The sequence below is a fragment of the Parambassis ranga genome, chromosome 15 (assembly GCF_900634625.1).
Source record: "Parambassis ranga chromosome 15, fParRan2.1, whole genome shotgun sequence".
In the NCBI taxonomy this organism is placed as follows: domain Eukaryota; kingdom Metazoa; phylum Chordata; class Actinopteri; family Ambassidae; genus Parambassis; species Parambassis ranga.
Window position 1 is genome coordinate 273805 of NC_041035.1, and position 15361 is coordinate 289165.

The following is a 15361-nucleotide window of genomic DNA, read 5'->3' on the forward strand; positions in this document are numbered from 1 at the left end:
TTGTAATGGAAACAATTACATGCTAGGAACTGTTCCACATACAAAACACATTTTTACTTGAAGGGTCAAAACAGACAAAGCAGTGGATAAATGAGAAAAAATACACCATAATATATCACATCTTCAGAACATGGTGCCGTATAGGAAAGTCTCTCTGCACATTATTAAATATCCCAGAAGCATCTTTACTTTATAGCAGTGGCACCAGGGTGTGGAACAACAACAACAACGGCAGCGTTTATCATCTCCAAGTATATTAAAATAAAACAGGACAGGACAAATAAGGACAAATAAGTAAAGGTTAGATCTGTACACACACACACTGGGCCACCCACAGGCTAATACTGCTAACACAAGCTATTGTTGAACAGTAATTGTTTTCTGTTGATGGTCTTGGAAAAAGTCAAAGATAGTTTTTATCAGTTAAACAAATGCAGTAGACATGAAATATATGATATTTATTTTGCATCATTTTTATGGTTTATGGCTTTAAACTTTGTAAACTCTTTAGAATTTCTTACATTTTTACATGATTCAAAGCATCAGCTGATTTTCACACAAGACATGTCACTGGAAAAAACCCAATCAAACAAATGAAGCAGAAATATTTAACTTTGGCATTTATTTATTCAGGAAAATGTTCAGAATCTAATATTAGACATAACCTGCAAGGTTAAAAGGGAACCATCACCTCAGGAAAGGTCACTGCTCTCCAAAGAGAACACTGCTGCCTGTCTATATGTATATATATATATATATATATATATATATATATATAGACTGTAGAAGCTGCTGAAACCTAAACGTTGATGTGAGGAGATCTCAGATCGTGGCTGCTCTAAACTGGAGAATGTACTAAAATTCCTCTAAGTCACTGAGGATGACTGAGCAGCAAAAAACCTTTAGTTGCTGTTATTGCTGCACAAGAGAGGTCACAGATGATACTAAAATCAAAGGTTCACATACCTTTACCACTCACACACATGTAATATTGGATCATTTCCCTGTATAAATACATTTTATTTGTTGATTAGGTTTCCTTTCTTCTTCTTCCTCCCTTACTTTCAGGACCTGTGTGACAATCAACTCGTGTTTTGGGTCATATTTTTTCACTGTATGTACAGGTGTCTTTTCCTGTTTGAATATGGAATTATTAGTTGTCACGTACAGTTTAAATGAATAAATATGCATTTATTCAAACACTACATCTTCTGTACACCATCATGTTCCTCTGTGTTGACAGCTCAGTCTGAAGACTGGTCTTCATTTATGACCCAACACAAGTATCTGAGACTATCAGGGACCATTTCACTGTCAAAATGCACACAATCCAACAAAGTGCAAAGTCCAGTGTGTGAAACCAAGAAAGACAGAAGCAGCTGTGAGCAGCATTCATCCATTCAGCAACAGTTTCACAGCCACCTGCCAACATTCTATAGTTCCTGCTCATTAGCTCTTGTAGGGTTTGTTGGTCACCTTGTCAATCCATTGGAGGAACCTGGTGATACGAGTGTACACCCCAGGGAATGAGGGGTTACCACAGCCATGACCCCATGAGATGACCCCTGTCAGCACCCAGCGACCACCCTCCCCCTGGCAAACCAGCGGACCTCCACTGTCACCATGGCAGCTGTCCACGCGGTGGTGCACTGACAAGCTCCCAGCACACAGCATGCGGCTTGTGAAGCGATTACCATACCTCTTCTTACACTTCCAAGCTGGAAGGATGGGCACCCACGCCTTGAGAAGGGTGTAGGAGTACTCTGACTCTGGCAGCAGAAAGAATACAAATCAATGATTGTCTTTACATGAAAGGAAAGAATAAATAAGGATAAAAAGACAAAGGACATGCCAGGTTACAGATGTGGAGTGACCATATAAAGAATAGTTAATTGCATATTAGGTCTATACCAGTCAAAGAAACATCAAGTGTGTGTGAAAAAGGTACAATCCACGTTTAAATTCATGTGAATAAATGTGAATGAGAAACAATCAAGTTCCAAGGGTACTGAAGAGAGTGGCCAACTGTCTGAGCAGCGAAGCTACCTGTGATGCCCCAGCCCGTGATCACACAGGCCGGAGGCCTCTTCTCCCACTTGTTGCCTGGCTCTGGCAGACACACTGCGCTGATGTGAGGGTTAAATGCCACACAGTTTCCCTCTGTGCCTTTGAGGCGCAGCAAGGCGATGTCATACTCCCAGCCTTGATTGTGATACTTTCTGTGGATAACAATGCGTTCAGGCGATATGATGCGCTCAAAGTCGTCCTGCTCCTTAGTGTGGTAGTCACCCAGACGCACAACATAGCGAGCTGGGTCTCTGCCAAACCTGAAGGCAGAAGGATGATCTTAATCAATGTGCATTATGGAGCATTCAACACGGTTTTTGTCCTATATGTTAGACCATTATTTATCATCGTTTCCTTTTCACAAGTTCAATTCAAAGTTATGTTTGGCAGGAAATGTGCATATGTCAGTGTTTTTGTGCCAAGTTGTTCTGATATCATAGAAGAGATAAAATCACTACTAATTAGGTGTTCCACAGTCACTACTCCAATATTTTAAAATAATTATGTAGTAAAATAGAAAGACATGTAGTGCACTACAATATAAAACTCCAAGCGTGCACAGTGACTACATTCAAACTGCCTTCCATTCCTTCACATGCCAAAGTCATCAGTAAAGAACAAAGCACTGGTTCTAAGTGCTTCTGGTGGCAGACGAGCATCCTGCATAGCCACACTGTTACAGCTGACCATTAGAGGGAGCCATTTCCTACCTCTTGAAGCAGTGGGCAGCAGTGACAATCCAGCAGGGGTTGATGAGGGATCCTCCACAGAGAGGATGATTGCCTTTAGACTGGGACCTCAGCCACACAGATGCCTGCCAGGGCCACTCCCCCCTGGACCACACAGAGACAAGACCAAGTCAGTGTGTCACTTCTGCAACAAGGCTAAAGGAGTCTGTGTTGTGACATGAGTGGAACATGCATGCTAACCTCAGGGACATATATCCCCCTATGATCCTACGTTGTCGACGCTGATTACTGAATCTCAGGCCACAGGTCTGCATTGATATGACAGCATGTCCCACAGGATTTAGGCTGTAATCACAGATGACGCCAGCATCTTCACTGTGTCGACAGTCATGGCTGTCTGGGCCCTCTGCTTGACACTGACCTAAGGATGTCTCTGTACCTGAGCAGTAAACGTTGTCTAGATGTATGGGACCTCGCCCCTCACCAAAGTACGCCATGGATCGAGCTTTAGCCATACCTCTGGAAAGACAGTGAAGAGCCATCAGCTTCATTTGAGATCACAGTTTCTCTGCCTGTAGTTACTGTTGCTTTAATATATTTTACACTACCCGTGCACAGTAGTTCAGTTTTGTCCAAAAGTGAATAAAAATCTATTTTATTCCCTAGTAATTGGCAGCTAGTGATTTTTTTCTGGGCTCTGGCTCAGGTATGGAGCAACTTCACAGAGAGAGAGAGAGAGAGAGAGATATTCATTCAGCAATGATAATGCTATTAATGACTGATCAAAAACAATTGCATCTGACTGCTGAATATGTTGCTCTGCAGTACTGAAAAACTGATGCTTCTGTGATCCTATGATGTGTTTTCTGTAAATCCTAGTTTCCTGGTTTTGATAATTGTATTTCACAGTTAGTTTTCTCTTCGTTTCTGGCCTTCCTCATGTGGCGTCCTGTTTCCTGTTTTATTTTGAAAGCTCATGTTCCCTCATGTATTCCTGTGAGTCTCGTTCCTAGTGTTTTCCCTCCTTCATGATTGCTTGCCCCGCCTTAATGTGTCTCACCTGTGTCTTGTTCCCCTCTTGCTGTGCTCCCCTTTGTCCTCATCAGTCTGTCTGCAAGTCAACCCTTGTCTTCTCCTGTGCTCCTCTTGCTCCTCTTGCTCCTGTGTTTTTTTGTTCATTCAGTTGTTTTTACTCTTTATTTGTACTTTGTGTTTTTTGGATTTGAAGGAGGTTGGCTTTTATTTTTGGACTTTGTTGAACTTAAGTCTTTTGAGTCCATGTCTGGGTCCTGTTGATACTGCTATTTTTATCTGTTCTCCTTTTGTGTGCGTGTGTTTCTGATCTTCTGGGCAACTCCTTCCCCCAATCCGACCAATCAGAAAATAGAATTTTTTGTTTCCAGGTGAGGTCTGAATTTCAGCTGCAGGCATGCTTTCCATGAACGCGCAGCAGATGTAACTGTGCTCTGAATGCAGGTTGTAGAAGAGCTGGAGGTGGAGGAGCATCGTTAGGCGAGGGACAGAACAGGTGGAGGTGGAGGAGCACCGTTAGGCGAGGGACAGAACAGGTGGAGGAGCACCGTTAGGCGAGGGACAGAACAGGTGGAGGAGCACCGTTAGGCGAGGGACAGAACAGGTGGAGGAGCACCGTTAGGCGAGGGACAGAACAGGTGGGAGCCGTTAGCGAGGGACAGAACAGGGAGGAGCACCGTTAGGCGAGGGACAGAACAGGTGGAGGAGCACCGTTAGGCGAGGGACAGAACAGGTGGAGGTGGAGGAGCACCGTTAGGCGAGGGACAGAACAGGTGTAGCTACCATTATGTTGTAATGTGATGTCAGGACACAAGGGTGCTTTGTACTAACAGGGACAACACTGATGCAGACAGGGTAATAAGGACATAAACGTGTGCTGTTACTGTTACAAGGCTGTGATCCTGTCGCCATCTTTACTAGTTTATGCTCACCCTACGCCATTATTTTGAGGATTTACAGAGGCTTTGTGTTTCTAATTTGTTTAATCTGATCCGTTAGTCTTTTCCCTATCATTTGAACAGACCAGCTGATGGTGTAATTGGGAATACAGTGAAGCAGAAATATGATTTTTGTGGTTAAAAATTTGGTGACAGATTTTTTTTTCTTTTGCCATTTGGTTGACAAAATCTGCATTGAATCTGTCTCTGAACTAGTTATTGAGTTAAGCATTTACTTCTAATAAGTGTTTAACACGATGTTAAAAACTCACCACAATGCAGGAAATGGCATCTACTTCAGTAAAAAAACTCCCCAGACCCCACGTCCCCAGAGGTGTCCCCCCAAAATTATTATAGCTTCTGATGCCCGAGGGACAGAATGATCTCTACTGTCCAGGGGCCTTACAAGCCCACTGCAGTGTTTGTCTTTGTGTCATTTGTGCTTTTACTATAAATAAAACACTGTATGTGACATAGTGGAATTTCTTGGGAAAATATTAGAATCATACTAACGTGAATCCCAGCTGCCGGCAGACTACAGCTGCACTGACATCATTCCAGCCATCGTCGCACACACTGCCCCACTGGCCGTTCAGGAAGACCTCCACTCTACCTTCCTTCCTGGTCTCTCCAGCAACCAAACGCACAAGAGGGCCTTCAACAGAAACCGCAACGTCATGTTCATCAAGGCAACACTGGTCACATGAAACTGATCTTTTGCCCCCACTGGTATCACCTTTAGAGTATAATGCATATTAGGAAAGATTGGAACACTCGGTTATTCAATTTGCGACCAAATGTTGCACAAAAAAGTCACATGGCAGTTGTAGCACCATTAGTGCTGGGCACGGGTCCAGTAATGTTATTTTAAATTTCACATTTCCCTGTCCAAGTATGTGTCCGTACGAGCAGGACAGAACTACCTCGCTCCTCAGAATCTCCATCTCACATCTTGACCAAATTTATCGTGAGCTGGAAGCAAATGAGAGGAGGGACACTCCATTTGCTTGAGCAGCTCTTGGCCAAAAAATGTACATTACACAACAAAATGTCACCCACCGTCCTAACCGGGATGAGAATTCCTATGTTTTGCTGTATAATTTGTGCAGGTGGAGTACCCACTGGGGCCACAGATGGAAGTTGTTTGCCCTTTTTGTCTTTTGGGAGAGGGAAAAAAGACTTTTTGCTCCAAAATGTTCCTAAAACAAACCATCTAGGTCCAAAACGCAAATATATTTAGGAAAATGTAGCTGTGCTGACTCGCTTAAACGTACACTTCTGTGTGAAAGTATGACGGAGCTTGAGGGCAGCAAAGGTTTCCGATTTTCTCTTTTTTTCTATTTACTGGCTTTCACAATCACACTAATAAAAATAGGGGAACAAGGCATTAGAATGCGGATTAATGCCAAGCACTATTGCAGTGCATTTGGCCCACTAATAAATAAATAAATAATGACACGACCAGAAACAGCCACAAATATGAATACGTACCAATAAAATGCAGAATGTTTGCTATCTCATTGGTCTGACCTCCCAACTCACAGCGGACACCCACATCCTCACTGTGAGAGCAGTCATGTCTGCCCCATTCTGAGTGGGTGCAGGACAACAGACTAGTCTCTGTTCCCTCACACTGCACCTCGTCCAACAGGATCGGCCCACGTCCCTCTTCATATGCTCCGTATGGAGCCACCGCTGCTTGGCCACTACAGACAAAGCACAGTCGTAGCAATGCCTTAAAATGGACAGCTGTTTGAAATAAACAGACCATATGTTACAACACAAAACACTCTCGTAAGGACCTCAAGGCCTGTGAACAAACAGCAGAAACACAGAAACACAAACCTGGGTAAGGCAAATCAGGGCTATGAAACAAATACGATTGTAAAATTGATTAACAGCGCGCCTGTTTTAGCTCTGGTAGGTTTATAGGTCATCAAGAGCAGATTCAGCTTGACCAAATTAATACAGTTAACAGAATATTCTTTCTCTGTTGTTGATATTAAATGTTATCTTTAAAGCACTTATTATTAAAGCAAATGCAGAAGTGCTTATGTTTCATTTTCAGCTAGTTTATACTCCCTATATCCTCGGAGACATGCATCCATGCATTCTAACCAACCTGTCAGTGAATTTCCTCCTCCTCTGAATACATGAGAACACAGGCTAATGTCACCAGCAGTCATCATTTCTGTGCTACCAGAAAGATAAATAGTGATGACCAGTCTCTATTTAGGAAAGCTACAGGTTTGAAAGGAGCACATTCCTGCTATGTCCATATTAACATGTAACAACATGGTGCTTTGGGTTATGAAATCAATATTGGGTCATTTGAAAGAAAAACTGGACAAACTGTCCTACACAGTTATGTCTTTTACTTACTGTTTTCACTGGGTTCTTTAGTTTCCTGGTTTATTCTGTCCTGTTTTGGCTGTTCATGTTTGAGTTTGAAAATCTAGTTTCCTTGTGTGTTCTGTTCTCTCTTGCACTAATTGCTGTCACCTTGCTAACCCTTCTGTATGTAAGTGATCCCCTTTGTGTCCTGTGTTGTCACTGTCAGGGTCCTCTGTCTTCCTGTGTTTCCAGTGTTTCTCCTGTTTTAGGATTTGTTTGTGTGTTGTTCCTTTGACCTTTTGTTCTGTACTTTTGTTGTTTCAGGGCCCTTTTTTGTTTCAATTAGTTTGTGTTTCTACATTTTGTTCTTGGACCTTTTGCGGTTGATTTTGGTTAACACATCTATATATTATTATTATATAATCTAGGGTGTAATCTAAGAATAAAACTCACTTTTTGTGTGAATTTGTTAGTTTCTGTTAGTCTGCATTTGGGTCCTTCCTGTGCCTCCACACAACAGTAAGAATGATCATTTGTAGACCTGCTGTCACATGTACACACGCTGCTAGGCATATACATATATACATATACATACATATATATACATAGAGGTGTGGTGACTGAGACGTAGTGCTGCACTGACCCATAGCCCAGCTGTCTGCAAACAACCTGGGCATTGCCTTCAGTCCAGTTGTCGTCACACACAGTGCCCCATTGTCCCATGTGGTAAACCTCCACACGACCCTCCTGGTGACTGTCAGCTCCCACCAGGCGAACTGCACCTTCTGCAGCCACACAGGAACACGGCACACTTCATCATATGAGATTACACAGAAGAGTATTCATGACAGATACTGTTAGTGTTAAAGGTTTGTTAAGCAATTCATGCTGAACGTTTGGCAGACGGTTTAGAAGTGTCTTTTGTCATTTAGACTGAGATGGTGTTCTGACCATACAGGTTACACTTGGAATCATAAAGAACCAACCTGCAACCTCCATGGTTGAAAGGTTAAGCCAATCCAGAGCGCTGAAACAAAAACTGCAGTTCTTCCAGTGCAACCGGAGGTTGGCCATGAAAGATCGATCTCTTTCCATAGATCTTTATGAAACTTCCAATATTAGGTGTTTACAGTTTGGTATACAAACTGATTTGGTCTGTATAATACAAGACATCAGAAAGCTATGCTATTTGTCCACCTACCTTACTTTAAGCTCTTCATATAAAACCTGAAATGCTCAAATCAAAAGCTAGATCTTTTTTTGCATGTTTAGATGAAACTGAAGAATAGCACATGAAATGTCCTCACTTACATTAGATAACATGTGTCATCAGAGAATACTACTTGGAAATGGTATTAAATTGTTATTGTCAGTCTATATATATACAAACACACTCTTAAAGGTCAGGTAGGAGGTTTCATTCTGATGCACTTTGTGTTAAATTAGTGTAACTTCTCTTTACAATCCAATAGCAACCGATTAGTTCGGCAGTTTCTCTTTAAAACGAAGAATATGAATCATCTGAAGCTATAAAACATAAAAACATCAGCCAGTCCTCCGGGTGGACCCTGTAGGAGTATTGGCTGGTTGTCACTCTCTTCCTGCTCTGTGCACCAGAGAGGTGCGTGCATGATGGCCGAAGTCACAGACTGGTTGGAGGCGTGGCTTCAGGGTGAGCTCAAAGAGAAAGGGGCGTGAGTTTACTTTCCAAATCTGGCTGACTCTCACTGAGTTTTCAAACCTCCTACCCTACCTTTAGTCTCTTTCCTTGATGGCTCTGACCTGTGTATGGATTGCAGGATACCCCTGCGTTTTCCATGTGGTCACAGTTGTGTTGCTCCCAGTTACTATGAGGACACTCCTCTAAAGAGAGTTCATTGCCTGTGCACTGTATCCCATCCAGCAAGATTGGCTCCAAACCCTGGCCGAAGTGGGCCCCTCTCCATGCTTTGGCCACACCCCTGTTGGTCGGCACAAAAACAATTCTTTAAATGCATAGTAATATTAAAAATACACATATTAAATCTATATTAAAATTACAATACAATACAATACCATAACATTAGGAAGACACAATATAGAATCAATTATGAATAATTTTAAGATAGCAGATATTACAATGTCATGCATCTGTGATGGTAGTGAAGGCATGTAAATTCATAGCAGACAGAAGTTTTAGACCTAGCTGCTCTCTGGAAGGTGGAAATAATAAACACAGCAATAATTAGTAGTATTCTTCTTATAAGATATTCCTTAATGTATTCTACTTCAATATCTCCACATTTTTGGTACCTCCATATTTATATATCAGTGGCCATTGCCAGCCAGATATGGACCTTACAGGCACATTAGCAAACAACCAATGTAACATCTACATGGCGCATGTGCTGCCGCGAGAAACATGCTCTGGAGGAGCAGGAACTGAGAAGGAAAAAGGTACAGCTTGGACTGGACACTGAAATAGCCGCTTCTAATGCTAGGTTAGCAGAACTCCAATGTCAGGGACAATGTCAGTGTTTCAGAAGGACAATCTGACGGAACGGAATCATATTGCAAGCAGGAGGAAAACACACTGGCATTTGATCAAGACAGAATACTGATCACAGCAATAGGTGAGGCAATGCCAAATCCCAACAGGCCGAGCCCACATTAGATCACACACTTGATCACGCAGACAATCCAAAGTTGCTTTGGATTGTCTTGTTCATACAAGTCCATTTCTTATAACGAAAAATATGCGCTTGAAACACACGGTCAAAAATACACGGTTACAAAACACGGTCAAAAACTTTTTGGCGTGACGACCACACAGCCTTCCAAAACCATCTAATCAAAATGCACCTGTGTGCTTTACCTAAATAAATTCGGCTCCACCCAAGGACAGGCAGGGCGGCCGCCCACTGGTACTTTAACATAACGCCAATTTGCATCTAACTTAGGAAATATACTTATTCAAATTTATAAACCAAATAAAGGAGAAATACACAAAATAAATTATCCCCATTATGGCATCTACACATGCTATGGCAAGTTGGAGGCAGTTTTGAATAATAAAGAAGATAGAAAAGAAACCCAGCTTCCTCCTTCTAGAAGCACAAACACCACAGGTACCACGTAATGCAGTGTTAACCAGTGGTGGAGGAAGTACTGAAGTAAAAGTACAAATATATACTCAAGTAAAAGTAGAAGTGCTACATTACAATCCTACTTAAGTAAAAGTCTTAAGTACTTTTAAATGTACTTAAAGTATTCAAAGTAATAGTACTCATGCACCGAATATATATGATTGATTTCCATTGCAAAGGATCTGAACAGGTTAAAATGATCAAAGAAATCATCTTAAAGGAAGGGCAGGAGGTTTGAAAACTCAGTGAGAGTCAGCCAGATTTCTAGAGAGGCTGCTGATAACAAACAGGCATTCAGCATGTTTACTGTGTCAGTGTTCCTGCTGTAGATTCATGTGATGATTCATGTTCATCACACATTCATGGATGGACCTGTGTTAGCAGACAGCAGCTAACTAGTTAGCTCACTGAGCCAGAGCACCGGCATCATGACTGAGGCTTATTATAGAAACACAGCTGCAGCGTGACACCAGCTCCATGCAGAGTCTGACCTCACATCAGTCCAGCAGTACTACTGTACTTGTAACTACAGACATTGTAAAATCTGCAGTGGAGTAGAAAGTACAGCTAATAGCTGCAGAATGTGGTGGAGTCAAAGTATGAAGTATGCACTATAATTTTTACTTAAGTAAAGTATAAATACATAAAAATGTACTTAAGTACAGGAACAAAGTACAAATACTTAGTTACATTCCACCACTGGTGTTATCTGTGCGTATGTCTTCTGTGAGATCATGTTGTACCCTGAATTAGGATTTGCTTTTACTGAATACACCTTATAGTGCATCCTGTTTTTCATCATTCAATATTCATGTATCCTCTGCATCATACCCACTTTACAAAGATAAGGTAATCTCCTTGGATTTTTCAGTATTTCTTTTTGTAGCGGTAGCAATAACAGTTGCTGCTTACCCCAGGCCTAGCTGCCGGCACACCACCTCAGCCTCAGTTTCATCCCACTGGTCATCGCAAATGCTTCCCCACCTGCCTTTATAGTACACCTCAACACGGCCCTCAAACTCCTCCAGGCCTCCCACCAACCTCAAGGTGATTCCAGTGCCTAAAAAGCAAAGTGTAAAGCAATATTGGAGCGGATCTTTTACATAAGGTGCATACTTCCAGCAGTGCAATTATGTGCCATAAATGTGATGTTTGTTACCTTACCTTCCGTTTCAGCACAAACGACCCCAGCTACTTTGCCATGGTTACAGTCACCATTGACAAACTTCCTGCTCTGACACTCAAGCAGGGAATTCTCATTACCCCGGCAACCCAGGCGCTCATAGTGGAAGATGGGATCTGCATAGGAATGCTGCATTGCCGCTCCAATCTCACTGTATAAACAGCGCACCACACATAAATGTAAGCACACATGCACACCTGGTTTACAATTGAACTGGAAAAAGTCAGATTGGATTAGCTTGGATTTATAGCTTGGTCATCTCCACACGTGTTCTTACATACATAGGATTCACTCACTTAAGCCCAAGCTGCCTGCATATTACGCTGGCATCTCGGTCGGTCCAGTATGTGTCACATATGGTCCCCCACTTGCCATTCAGATAGACCTCAACATGCCCACTGTTGCCTGATGACCCCCCCACCAATCTGACTGCACCTGCAGACAATGGGAAGAGCAAACACACCTTCAAAATATGTTCTCCACCAATGACCCTGTAGAAACCAGGTTCAGCTAGATGCAGTATATGGCAATGCAGCTGTTTCACCATCTAAGGATCATCTATGGTGCATGTTCTTCTAACTCTCTTTGGTCTAAGCATCTCACAACACATCCCACTATATATGTTTACTAATGTGGTCTTGAAAGGTCTCTGGTTAACCAGCTAATAATGACTCCTTCGGGACATTTAAAATCAGTAATCACCTGGGAAACACACAAAGCATTTCCTGAAAAGCTCTGATATGGGCCTGTTGTTTTTGCAGATTTAAAAGAATTTTGTATATTTAAAAAGTGATGAGACCCAAGCTTAAAGATGTTGTTTCAGCACAGTACAAAGCTCATAGAAAGGAGGAGTGGTTTAACAGGGAACCATTATTTTCTGTCTGTCATTGGGCTGAGCAGGGAGCCTGCATGTCTAACTTAACATGGAATAATATTCATCCATCCATCCCCCCATCCATTCTCAGACACCTGGTACCCTCCCTTAGCTCACCCTGCTGGCAGTCACAGTAGGCCCAACCAATGGCACCACTGCTCTGCCTGAAGAAGCACCAGGGGTTCGGCTCTCCGTCTGGGTTTCGGCAGAAATTGTGGTCTCCCAGGCCTCGATCTCGGTACTGCTGCATGTAGTCTGGGAAGTCGGTCCATTTTAGGCATGGAGAGCCTGCACTCGTGTGTGACACTGATCCATTATAGTAGCCCAGATCTGTAAAGCTTTCTGAGCAGGACAGAAGCACTGCAGACACAGACAGACAGACACATTATATGAATAGAAAAAGAGCAGTGAGATTTGAGATACAAGCTTCTGAGTTACAAGACTTCATTTAACGTGAATATGTTTTGTGTCTTCGTTTTCCCATGTTCATTTCAACTGTATCACAATAACACAACTGAAGAAATACTGTACAGTAATATTGATTGCACAATCTGACAGACGTAAGTAAAATGAAAAGAGTGTGTTCCAGGTCAGGACAGATCAGGATGGCAACTGGCAATGTTTAGAATGTTTTTAGATTGTAAGCCTTATGTGATCCACCATCCACCACCCTTGATATTGTACAGCTGGCCTAGCCTCTGGCAGGTCCAGCTATGCCTCAGGCGTGTACATAGTGTAGGATGGAGGAAGAAGTCTTGGTACAAAATTACATGTAACGCCATTTTGTAATTTAATTACAAAATGAACATATTTGTAATTAGTTACAATACTGGAGAAAAGTAATTTGATTTGATTTGTCAGACAGGAACAATGGCGATGAAGTCCATGTGAGTCCATGTCCAAGTCCACATTTCATGAATTGTCCATGTGTTGGAGGTTCAGAGGTCAAATAAAGGCCACATGACTGTGCAGTGCAAGGAGTGTTTGCAGTGAAGATGCCGTCAGCTTGCTAACCACAGCCTCGTCTGTGCCATTATGCGATAAAATTAGTGTCATAAAGTTTGTGCTGTGAAACAGTGTTATTAATTAAAAGCCTTAGCCTAACCATTAGATGTTAAATGTTAATCGCTAGCACCACCTAGTGGTGTAATCTTCACTAGTTAACTGAGATGATTATTTAAGGTGTGTTTTATCGACATCAGCTAGCTGGGTTGTCTTGAGCAGTTGCTGAACTGTGCACTGTTATCGTTAGGGTCAACATAGTGTCATACTTTCTATTAGATTGCAACACATTTGAATTATCTGTATTCCATTGTTTTCTCTGTTTGGAAACACCCAAGGTCCTGTTGAGCACATCCAGTCTGCCTGATGAGATGGATCTGCCAGCACTGAACCTGAACCTGCTCTGAGACAAGCAGCAGCAGGACTCAGCGTATCACAGGATGCTGTCTTCATGCTGTCGGGACAACACTACTGTTCTTTTTCCTGCCTTCAGGAGTATAAGCACCGATCTGGTTACATTCACCACATGGACTGCTGTGAAAGTTTACATTCAGATATGTTACAATGTTTCCTTGTTAACACCACACCTGGAGTTTTAGTTTTAGGTTTGTGTATTGATCAAGATACAGCACAATAGCCCACTGTGTGTGTGTGTGTGTATGTGTGTGTGTGTTTTAACATGTCAATATGGAACAGTTATTAAAATGTAATCAAATTATTAGTTACATTACTTTGATAAAGTAATTGAAATAGTTACATTACATTATTATTATTATTATTACTGTTACATTTTTAACAGGGTAACCAATCAGCCTACATTTCTTGAATGTAATCCAGGTTTTCTGAAACATTCCAATTGAAGTGACTCAAACAAAGCCGTGCATGGAGCTTACATGGCCACAGTACAAATCAGTGCATAGCCACCACCAGGTGTGGTGTCCATGGGGAGAGAGTCTCTCCAATCAGAGAACCTGGGTTACAATAATCTAGTGTTCTAGCCATGCACTAAACTTAAGTTGTAATAATAATGATCGATGTTTAGGCTCTTAGATTGTTTGGACACCATGGTTACATTCTTCCTGTGCTTTCTGTTAGTTCTTCGTGTGTGATTTTAAGTGTCACCATCTTGTGGTTTGTTTCTGATTATTCCTTTTTTCTTGCTTGAGTGTGATTTGTGTTGTTGTTTTGAGGTGTTGTGGTCTTTCCCTCGATATGCTGTGCTTCTGGTTGTTTTGTGGCTTGGCGTTCCGTTTTATTTTCTCATCTACGATTTCAATAAATTAGAGTACATGTAGTTTGATGGATATTTGTAATTGGGTCAAAGCACAGGTCAAGGAACATTTTACACTTATATATTGCATTATATAATACATCAGAGTTTATCCATTGTAAATCTACTATAAATGTTTGTGTTGAAGCTTTTGTGTACCTGTGTATAAGTTAGATTTAAACTGGGTTGCACCATATGTCCATAACAAATAAAGCTCCAGACGAAACCTTATCTGCCACCTCTTTCTGGAGACATGAGTTTTTCTGCAATAACTGGTAAAAACGCTCAATGGAACAGATGACGCTTCCATCTGTTTGGAAGATGGAGGTTTGCGGAGGCAGAGACAGGTTTGAGCTTTCACATGAAAAAGAACAATTGCTTCCCTCAGTCAATGAGCCTGCTCTGTATATTTACACAGCTGAGAAACAGGTCAGCCCATCCATTTTTCAGTGGGAGTAGCTGACAGCTGACAGGTCAGTTTGCTTCTTGAATACATCGTCCTGTGGTGACTACAGAAAAAAAGGCAGCTGCCAGGTTCTTCCCCTGGACTAAAGCCTGCAGTCATCACTGTTTACATAAGCACACTGTATGATCCTGGCTATAGCCTGATATCCCTTTACCTGCACTCTGCGCTGTATTGAAACGGGCCTGATCAGGGACCTGAGGAGGAGAAACACACAATGTGAAGTTACAAAGCAGTGAACACGTGGGAACCACAGGGTGACTACATACTGTAGATACAACGCAGTCACACATAGGTGTGAGGTGAACAAACAGCATCATCACAACGTACAGTGGCAGAGACACGGCAGCAGTAATGAATGTGGATCAATAGGCGGCAAAAGAG

General features: G+C 42.0%; 1 protein-coding gene across 2 annotated transcripts in view; it reads right to left on the reverse strand.

Annotated features, from left to right (window-relative positions):
- Window positions 1–764: 764 nt before the first annotated feature.
- Window positions 765–15361, reverse strand: part of LOC114447766 (neurotrypsin) — a 15768-nt gene continuing 1171 nt past the window's right edge. For both annotated transcript variants that reach the window (XM_028424211.1, XM_028424212.1), the window contains exons 2-14: window positions 15135–15174; window positions 12360–12602; window positions 11665–11803; window positions 11350–11519; window positions 11098–11245; window positions 8843–9021; window positions 7704–7845; window positions 6218–6432; window positions 5240–5381; window positions 2997–3275; window positions 2778–2900; window positions 2047–2327; window positions 765–1769 (exon numbers count right to left, since the gene is read on the reverse strand). In XM_028424211.1, the coding sequence (XP_028280012.1) occupies window positions 1450–1769; window positions 2047–2327; window positions 2778–2900; window positions 2997–3275; window positions 5240–5381; window positions 6218–6432; window positions 7704–7845; window positions 8843–9021; window positions 11098–11245; window positions 11350–11519; window positions 11665–11803; window positions 12360–12602; window positions 15135–15174 (2421 nt within the window). In that variant the 3' untranslated portion in view covers window positions 765–1449. The remainder of the gene's footprint in view (window positions 1770–2046; window positions 2328–2777; window positions 2901–2996; window positions 3276–5239; window positions 5382–6217; window positions 6433–7703; window positions 7846–8842; window positions 9022–11097; window positions 11246–11349; window positions 11520–11664; window positions 11804–12359; window positions 12603–15134; window positions 15175–15361) is intronic.